The following is a 9696-nucleotide window of genomic DNA, read 5'->3' as shown; positions in this document are numbered from 1 at the left end:
TTATCATTATAAGATTTGAGCTTCATACTTCTAGCTCAAGTACATCAATGAGTGATTCTATGTTCGTTATATATTATAATTATGATAATAAATAATCAAAACCTGTAATTGTTGATCACGAAAGTCGTTGCCCTGACGAGCATTTTTTTATTTTTACATTTTTACTGTGGACCTGATCTGAGTTAGCTGCCCTAACGAGCTATTGAATCACAATAATTTGCAATTTTTCCATTAAAATACTTATCGTGTAAAAGTTTTATAATAAATGGTCCATTAACCTCATTTTATTGTTAACGTAAAGCTCTTCAATTAAAGAGTTAAAGGTTGATAAATTTAATAGATTGATTAATGTTAATAAGTGTTACAAGATGTTATTTATGAATGCCATGATGGTTGGTTATTAACATCTTGTAACTCATATTTGTGGCCCTCTCCTCTCAACTATAAAAGGGACACAACACACTCCACAACAACACACCAAAAAGAGTGAAGCAATTCTAAGAGTGTGTGATCTTCCATCATCTAAAAGTAATCTAGAGGTTGTGTCATTAAGAGGTTAGAGACGAGAAGGTGAGTCACTTATATGAGCAACTCCAATGCGAAATATCAAAATTGAATTATCAAATACTCATTTGATAATTAAGATAATATTTTAATATTCATTTATAGTTTATCTACTCCAACCATGATTATCAAAATTAATAATCAATTGAAAGTTTTTTTAGTGATTTTATTTGCATTTGCCACGTGTCATTTTCTAATTGGACGTTTAGGTGGTTAATTTTTTGATAACTCAATTTTCAGGATATATTTTTACATACAAAGAGGTAAAAGATCAAAATACTTACCCATTTTGATACCCCCATTGGAGTAAAAAAAATTAATTTTGGGATATCAAAAAGGTGGTTTATGGGTTTGATAATCCATTTGATACTCCCATTGGAGTTGCTCTAAGGCTTTAAGGATTATTAAGAGGAGTCCCGGTAGATTACTTAAGCTTGCCATTTCATCGTTTCTACTCAAATCTATGGCGAACGGTATGTCTATAATCTAAACTAATGTGTTTTAAGTTCTTAAGATGAATTCGATTTCAAGATCTTGTCATTAGGTTTCCGCATAAAATTTTAATAAAAGTCTAACATATCGGCCCAAGGGATATGGCCCTTGGGGGCGAGGGATTTCGCCTTTTTTTGTACAAGAAATGTTTTTTTTTTTTTTCATACAAAGAAAATAAAGAATTAAGAAAATTGATGCTAAATGCTAATGCTTACAATCTTTTGGGGCCAAAGTGCAACAACTAATAAATGTGGGGCTAAGTGCAATAACTATTACATGTGGGGGATAATTTGATATACTACAAAGTTGTGGGAATATTGTGAAATATTGACAATTGAATCAATCACTGCATCAATTGCCACTTTCCCCCTTTCTCAAACAAACGTAGTGGAATTCGTGATGAAATTCTGTAATTGCATTTCTTGATTTTGATTTGAAAAACGCTCTAATGGATTCATCAAACCAAAACACTCATCCTCAAATGCATAATCAACTCAACAATCCTCTCCAAACCACTGTTCATCTTCCCCATTCTTCAATCCCCAACCCCAATGCCGTTCAAAACCCTGAATTGAACCCCAATTTTGGCCGAAACCCTAGCCCAGAAGCCAATTTAGTCCAGGAACACTCAACTCCGGCGTCAATTACAAAAGGAAAAAGAGGCGTCCGGCGCCCTAAAACGGCGTCGTACTCAAACCAGGTACAAAATATGTCGTCTACGTCTTTAAATGATGGTTCAGTTTACGCCGGTGTACAGTCGATATCTTCTAGTTCAGGTCAGGTTAACAAGGCTCAGATGAAAAATTCGAGTAATTTAACGCCCGTAAAACACGGGTCTAGTTCGAATTCCGGCATTTCGGCTAAGAAAACTGTTGATGACATGTCAGATGAGATAATTGTGATTAGTAAGGAAGCCACGGCTGAGGCCTTGATTGCATTGAGTTCGGGGTTCCCCGCTGACATACTTACCGAGGAGGAAATAGAGTATGGGGTGGTGTCTGTTGTAGGGGGGATTGAGCAGGTCAATTACATCTTGATTAGGAATCATATAATTACAAAGTGGCGTGAGAATGTGTCGAGTTGGCTAACAAAGGAAATGTTTGTCAACATTGTTCCGAAGCATTGTGGGCCACTTTTGGACACGGCTTACGATTACTTGGTTTCACATGGGTATATTAACTTTGGGGTGGCGCCTGCAATGAAAGAGAAGGTTTTGGTGGAGCCAAAACAGCAGAATGTGTTAGTTATTGGGGCTGGACTCGCGGGGTTAGCTGCTGCAAGGCAGTTGATGGCGTTCGGGTTTAAAGTGACGATTTTGGAGGGGAGGAGGCGTGCTGGAGGTAGAGTGTATACAAAGAAGTTGGAAGGTAATAATAGGGTTGCGGCTGTGGATTTGGGTGGGAGTGTTTTAACGGGCACTTTGGGGAACCCACTTGGAATTTTGGCTCGGCAGTTATCACTAACACTACATAAAGTTAGGGATAAGTGCCCTCTTTACGGAGTGGATGGTACCCCTGTCGACCCTGGTTTGGATAAAAGTGTGGAGGATTCTTTTAATGAAGTTTTGGATACAGTAAGTAAATATAGGAACGAAATGGGAGATGTTGCTCAGGATGTGTCCCTTGGGGCAGCATTGACGACATTTCAGAAGAAATTCAATGAAGAGGAGATGAATCTGTTTAATTGGCATATCGCGAACTTGGAATATGCGAATGCCAGCTTGGTTTCAAAGCTTTCACTTGCATTTTGGGATCAAGACGATCCATTTGATATGGGTGGGGCCCACTGCTTTCTACCCGGTGGAAATGGAAGATTGGTGCAGGCGCTGGTTGAGAATGTACCTATTCATTACGAGAAAACTGTCCAGGCTATTCGTTATGGTAGTGATGGGGTACAGGTTGTTGTTAGCGGGGGGCAGATTTACAAGGGTGATATGGTACTTTGCACTGTTCCCTTGGGAGTTTTGAAAAGTCGTTCAATCGAGTTTATGCCCGAGTTGCCGCAGAGGAAGCTTGACGCAATCAAGAGGTTGGGATTTGGCTTGTTGAATAAGGTCGCATTGCTCTTCCCACATGCATTTTGGGGAACTGATCTCGATACATTTGGCCATCTCACTGACCATCCTAGCCGTCGTGGAGAGTTCTTTCTTTTCTACAGCTATGCAACCGTAGCTGGTGGTCCACTTTTGATTGCTTTGGTGGCAGGAGAAGCTGCTCACAGGTTTGAGGTCGTTGAACCTATTGACTCCGTGCAAAGGGTGCTTCGGATTCTTAGAGGTTCACACTTTTTTTGGCTTTATATCTTAGATGAATTATCATGGATCATCGTTTGGTCATATTGGAAATTATGTCATTTTTAGTTACATTCTTTTAACTATGAGCGGGTACTACATGCATATTGACTTTCAAATTTCATACACGCTCATGTAAGGAAGACTTTTAATGCTATATTCTACTGTAGATTCGTATGTCATATATGCATTCAATCTAATCCTATTGTTATTTGCCACCTTTGGCAGTCTCGCAAGTACATGCTTTGACCTGGTCAAGGTCCTTGGTTACTTTTGGCATCAGGTCTCGATCTAGAAGGCTAATGTGCTAGTTTGATAGGGTAATGGTGGTTTTGAGAAAATGTTAATGTAGTCTAACAGTGCCCACTAAAATTCATTATTTTTCTCTCCATTTTGTGCATCTCTGATCCATAAGAACTATTTTTCTTCTTCAATTATTTATTCATCAGGAGTTTTTTTATACTTTTTTAATGCCAGTATAATGAAACTCTAACTTCTAAAAGTTGGTCAATCATGATGTCTAGCCTTTCTAGTGCAGATATATATGAACCACAAGGCGTTGAAGTCCCAGATCCTATCCAAACTGTATGTACAAGATGGGGTAGTGACCCCTTAAGTTGCGGTTCTTACTCTAATGTTGCAGTTGGGGCGTCAGGTGATGACTATGATATTTTAGCAGAATGTGTGGGAGATGGGAGACTCTTCTTTGCCGGTGAGGCGACCAATAGGCGCTATCCAGCAACCATGCACGGGGCATTGCTTAGTGGGTTTAGAGAAGCCGCCAACATGGCCCATCACGCTAGGGTTAGAGCCTCGAGGTCAAATGTTGAGAAAAGCCTAACACAAGATGCACACACCTGTGCCACTATTCTTGCAGATTTATTCAGGCAGCCCGATGTGGAATTTGGCAGCTTTGCTATACTCTTTGGTAGAAATAACGCTGGTTCGATGGCAATTTTGAGAGTAACATTTGGTGGACACCGACAGAAACAGGATCAGCAATATTCCAACAAGGTACTTTTTGAGCAGCTCCAGTCTCACTTTAATCAGCAGCAGGAGTTTCACATTTACACATTATTATCTAAGCAACAAGCCCTTGACTTGAGAGAGGTGAGGGGGGGCGATGAATCTAGGCTGGATTACCTATGCAATAAGCTTGGAGTGAAGCTGGTTGTTAGAAAGGGCTTGGGGCCATCTGCAGATTCTGTGATTGCTTCAATTAAGGCTGAGAAGAGCAGCCGTAAGACATCATCTGGTTGGTTCTCTTAACCTAAGCATACATATAACATAAGTGTATGGATAGGCTGTTTTTTTCATGAAACTTTAGTTTAATTTGAACTTAGATACTATGCATTTTACCTTTTTTGCTTGATTACAAATATTGTCATGTTTTATTATCTGCAATTGTGAATATTAGATAGACGTAAAGTTCTGGAGTAACAATAGAAGAAGGGAGGAGAGTCATCTGTTTAGTGATGTACGAAGAGCATAACATAGAAAGTTTGAAGTGATGAGAGTATGGAGAATTATACTATTTGAGGTCGCCGTGTCACCGACATATTTTTCATTAGATTATACTAAAAAGAAACCAAAAATCGTAGCCAAAGAGTAAAGATATACTAATTAAGGAAAAAGGAGCAAACCGGAACTTGAGAAAAAATTAACATATAAATTTTTCTTGTTATTATCAATCCATGCATGCCATAATTTCTTTTAGATCGAACAAGCTTCATATATATTATGGAGAACTTGATAGTATAAATGTATACTATCTCAAGCTTCAATGAAATAATTATCAAAGTCGCTAAAAGCAAAAGCTTTAAAGAAAAGCCTGCCTGATAAAGGTAGTAGATGTAATCAACGTCCTTTTTGGTAGTGGGCTGAAAGTTTGATTCGATTAAATAGTTAGTTTGGAGGATGTAATCCATGAATGGCACAAATAAATATAGAAATAAATGAGCTTTAGAAGGACCATCCATGTGTTGGAAGGCAGCGATTTTGGTCTTTCATTTGATACACGAGCGAGAAATTAATCACGAAAAGTATGCTAATAGTGGATCTTCTTGTATAAGGTAAAAAATAACCGAGTTGATGAATAATGCAACACAAGTTCTTTCAAATTGAATAGAAAGAGGTACCATAATCGAATTATTGTCTTGAGAAAGTCATTTATTGTGGAGGTGAGAGAGAACTAAGAGTAATAGGGAATTTGACCTTTTAAACAACAGGGGGACGTTGAGAAGTGATGAAAACTTATGTTTGAAATAGAAAGAAATCAAATTCGTAAGTGTAATTGATATACCTTTTAAACAACAGGGGGACGTAATGCAACACACATTATTTAGAAACGTCTTCGTGCCATGCTGGCATTTACGAGTTTCTCTTTTGTCGAATAACGTAAATGCTTTATTTGCCACGTGGGAGATGAGACAAGCAAGACACTAACTATTTTTGTCCTCTCTTCCAAAGGTACATCGAAGACAAAAGCAACTACAGCGAAACAAAAGCTAATTAGGTACGACAGAAAACTTCATTTAACTTTCTCTCTCTTCAACACTGCATTCCCATTTTCTCACGCGTCAATTCTCACCTTTTTTTTTTACGCAGGAGGGCTAAAATTGTGGGCGGCCGCAACAGATTGTCCCTCCCAAAGACCAATCTTGAAAGTAAACTCAGTAACGGTGGCATTAATGCGGAGTCCAGAATACTTCCCGCGAGTAATGGTTCGAGTTGTCCTGTCTTAGATGACGGGCCAAGAGCATTTAGCAGTAATAATGACCTGCCTCCTCTAAATTCACATAACGATGCCGACTTTATGAGTGATATTAGATCTCCTATGCAAAATTTGGGACTTAATAATGGATTAACGACGACTTTTGGTTCTAATAATGGGTCATCGGCATTAAACAGCAATAACAGTCTCGCCTCACATAATACCAGTGCTGGTATTATGTTGCTAGATGAAACGCGAGATTCTAACCCTGAGGGTTTTTCTGCCAACAGCTTGTATCTACCGCCTATGGATTTTCATATGAGTACACTGGGTGATAGCAGTCGTTCAATTAATCAGAGCTTTATCTGCAGTAATGCCTCGGTTGCTCCGACGAGTTCTGAAATTGGGACCAGAGAAATAAGGAATGATTTTATCATGGCGCCCTCCAATTCGATTAATCACGGTTTTAACCCTCAAGGGTACGCGGCGGATATATCTAATCAAGAAAGTAATTCGATGAATCACGGCTTTAACTCACAAGAGTACGCAGCGGATATATCTAATCAAGAAAATATATTTGAAGATATTATGAATGAACTGCTTCCCCCTTCCGGCTCAAACTCTGGTACTTGGCACTTTGCAGAGAAATTGTAGGGAGCTGAAATCGGTGCCGTGGACATTTTTCTATCTGGTAACCTTTAATTCACCTTATTTACATTCTTTGCCCTCTTTACCTTTATATTAAAACATTAAATTCACGCCTTTTGTCTTAAGTTGTTTGTTTGATCAGTTTCTTTTTTTGTCAAATAACCTGGTATGTTAACCGCTGGTCTCTTTATTGTATCTATTTAACACCTTCACGATAACATTTTCTGAAAATAAATTTAACTTAACATGTATCTGTTTGATCCCTCCAGATTGATATAGGCTTAGTGTAGTGTCGAATAGTTGTCAAAAATCAATTAAATCTGGTGTGTTGAGTAACGTACATGTTGTTAGCTGTTCGTTCAATCAATCACTTCACAGTTGGATTATGGAAAACGGGATGCTTATTTTAATGAATTCCTTTTGATGTTTCATGAATGCATTTACTAGATTCAGGTTTGGACAATGAATGGCTTTTCATGCTGTATGAACATTTCAATGTTTTATTTATGTATGTATATGTGTAAGAGTCGGGGGGGGGGGGGGGGGGGGGGGGGGGGGGGGGGCGGGGCTCTCTATCGTATGTAAATGTTCGTTACATAAATGGATGGTGAAGATTGTGTACTTCGAATTTTTTCAATATTTTGGACAAAACGTTTACCCTTCATGTTGTTATCGTAGATCTTGTTGTAGACAACTACTCTTTACGTCTTTTATGGTATTATGTTCTTTATTACACTGAATCCTTCAGGTTTTTTTTTTTCAGGCTTGTGGATGGATTTGTCTTGTAGGAAGCTACTTATGCGAAAGCTACCGAATCTACTGAAATGTTCGAGCATTGATTTGTCATATAGTGAAGGGGTTGATGAAAGTCTCGATATATAAGTACCATATATAGATTTGCGATTTCATATCCTTTATTAAATGAAAGTATACTTGTACATTTATACTCCACTTTGATCAAGATGACCTTAGAAATGTATCAGTGTATGTATTTCTTCGAGGACTTCATTACATTTTCTCTCACTGGATCGTATTCGCCGCAATTTTTAGAGCTCGATAAAAAAAAATTGAATATGCGTTCGATTTGACTTCATTTATTTACACGTTCAAATCTATGCTACAAATTGGGTCGATTTCTTTTACCAGTTAAAAAAAACACCATGTGTGTGTGTACCAAGATTCACATAATTTTAGTAGCATGAACACATTCTTTTCAAAAAAAATTTCCATGATAATAATACAAAGGTTTGAAGATCTCACTCTAAAACCAACAATCGCAACTTACGACAAAAAAAAAAAAATAACTATTTACCAGCCCCATCCAACCATTCCTCCAGTTTTGCTTCTCGATCAGCTTTGAACTCGTCGAAATTCTCGTACGAGATAAAGTTTCTATCAGACAAACTTTTACTAAGTCTCGAATCTTCTAGAAGCTCCCTCCCAATTTCACTAGACAACGGCAAATCTTCATCCAGAAGCTTCTCATTCTCCGATACACTCGCTTCATTAGTTTCCATTTGTGGCAACTTAAAACTGTTGGCTCTTTTCTTAGCCGACTTAAAAACACTCGATAAATAGCCGCTGCTATTCTCACTACCATCACTCTTCGCGTGCGTGTGCGTATGTGTATTACGACCCCAAGTAGCTGGGGACCACGAGCTCGTTCTTCCCAGAAAACCCGCTGAGCTGGCACCCCCTGAGCTGGCATTGTTGTATATCAATCCCCGTTTGGGTTGTTTAGTGGAAATGATCGAAAGGGATTTTTTAATATCTTTAATCATGTCATCTGCAATTGGGAATCCGCATTCTTTCATTGAGCTCAACATGGTAATGGAATCTTCTAGATCTTCTGTGCGCAAAGATGCCTCGTGAGATTTTTCGACGATGTTGTTCTTGAGAGTGAGAATGTTGGGCACTGCGTTTTGTGTGTGCTGTTGAATGTAGTATAGCCCGACCGAGGGCTCGTTCGCCACGAATTTTAACATGTCCGCTAAATCTTCGGTTATTTTTACAAAACCATCAACCGTGGAGAAATCATGCATCTTTTTTACGGCAATTTGCTCGTCATCACTACAAAATAAAAAAAAAAAATTGCGTTTAAAAGGTGAAATAGAAACAAACAAACTAAATAATAAGACCATATATCTAATTATCAACAAAATCATACCAAAGTACGCTCTAATTACGAACTAGAAAATTCAAAATATTTAAAAACCGAATCTTGATATCAATTAAGCAGGAAACTTTGATCCTTGTTTGGCGATGATCTAATAAGATAAAAGTCGACATTTTTCTTTTCGGTAACAACATAGTTCGAATTATATCTTACTCTGACTCGAACACAGTTCATGTACTATGTTGTTGCTTAATTTGCAAACCTACATCCAATCTAACACAAATCAAAAAACCTGCAGAATTAATCAATCAATCAAGAAAGTCATCAATTAGCATTGTGATTGATGAGTCAAATTAGGTTTCATAATTCAAAAACAGAATCCTAATTCTTGAGAGACAAATTAATTCCAAAATCAGATAAAGAAAATTAAAAAATTCAATTCCAGTACAAACAACGAAATCAAGAACAAGGTACAACAATTATGGCTCGAAAAAAATCAACGCAATCATACCCGTGAAAAAAACAGAGGAAACCCACTTGTAAAAACGCAATCTTTAGCTCAATCAAAAAGCAAATCAAGACATAAAATTAGGGTTTGATAGAAGAATTGAAAGAGCTTACATATGTTTTTATCCAGCTGAAGAATTGGGTCTTCTTATGGTGTCTATTGGCATTATATATCTGTTGTTGGTGGTGACGTCAGCCAGTTTTTGCAGTGTTTGATTTTGTCTCTATTTGTCTCAGAAAAAGAGTTCTCGTGAGGAGAGAGAGAGACAGAGTGAGTGGGTGTATGACTATTACCAGATCAATTCTTTAGGTGAAAGACCGATTTACCCTTTTTATTCTTTATTTAGGTCAAACATCGAAATTTAA

General features: G+C 37.8%; 2 protein-coding genes across 4 annotated transcripts; one reads left to right on the top strand and one right to left on the bottom strand.

Annotated features, from left to right (window-relative positions):
- Positions 1-1382: 1382 nt before the first annotated feature.
- On the top strand, positions 1383-7981 carry FLD (protein FLOWERING locus D-like protein). Of its 2 annotated transcripts, none has more exons than XM_012979318.2 (5): positions 1383-3332; positions 3885-4601; positions 5816-5861; positions 5954-6750; positions 7471-7981. In XM_012979318.2, the coding sequence occupies exons 1-4, from the start codon at positions 1505-1507 to the stop codon at positions 6711-6713; spliced, it is 3351 nt and encodes a 1116-aa protein (XP_012834772.2). In that variant the 5' UTR covers positions 1383-1504; the 3' UTR covers positions 6714-6750; positions 7471-7981. The 2 variants fall into 2 exon arrangements, with proteins under 2 accessions (XP_012834772.2, XP_088676215.1); XM_088820089.1 differs by having other exon boundaries at positions 7456-7774.
- LOC105955569 (MEF2BNB-like protein) lies at positions 7896-9638 on the bottom strand. Of its 2 annotated transcripts, none has more exons than XM_012979319.2 (2): positions 9445-9638; positions 7896-8777 (listed from the first exon to the last, which is right to left on the bottom strand). In XM_012979319.2, exon 2 carries the CDS (start codon positions 8747-8749, stop codon positions 8012-8014), a length of 738 nt encoding a protein of 245 aa, XP_012834773.2. In that variant the 5' UTR covers positions 8750-8777; positions 9445-9638; the 3' UTR covers positions 7896-8011. The 2 variants fall into 2 exon arrangements, with proteins under 2 accessions (XP_012834773.2, XP_012834774.2); XM_012979320.2 differs by having other exon boundaries at positions 9335-9470.
- Positions 9639-9696: the final 58 nt, after the last annotated feature.

The sequence above is a fragment of the Erythranthe guttata genome, chromosome 6, assembly GCF_056151865.1.
Source record: "Erythranthe guttata isolate IM_541 chromosome 6, IM_541, whole genome shotgun sequence".
NCBI lineage: Eukaryota > Viridiplantae > Streptophyta > Magnoliopsida > Lamiales > Phrymaceae > Erythranthe > Erythranthe guttata.
This window is presented reverse-complemented; position numbering and strand designations above follow the sequence as displayed.

Bases quoted from the DNA above. Each gene is read 5' to 3' on its own strand.
- FLD (XM_012979318.2), top strand. From the start codon at position 1,505: ATGGATTCATCAAACCAAAACACTCATCCTCAAATGCATAATCAACTC. The intron at 4,602-5,815 runs GTTGGTTCTCTT...TCTCTTCCAAAG, and splicing joins CAGCCGTAAGACATCATCTG to GTACATCGAAGACAAAAGCA. The intron at 5,862-5,953 runs GTACGACAGAAA...TTTTTTACGCAG, and splicing joins GCGAAACAAAAGCTAATTAG to GAGGGCTAAAATTGTGGGCG.
- LOC105955569 (XM_012979319.2), bottom strand. From the start codon at position 8,749: ATGCATGATTTCTCCACGGTTGATGGTTTTGTAAAAATAACCGAAGAT.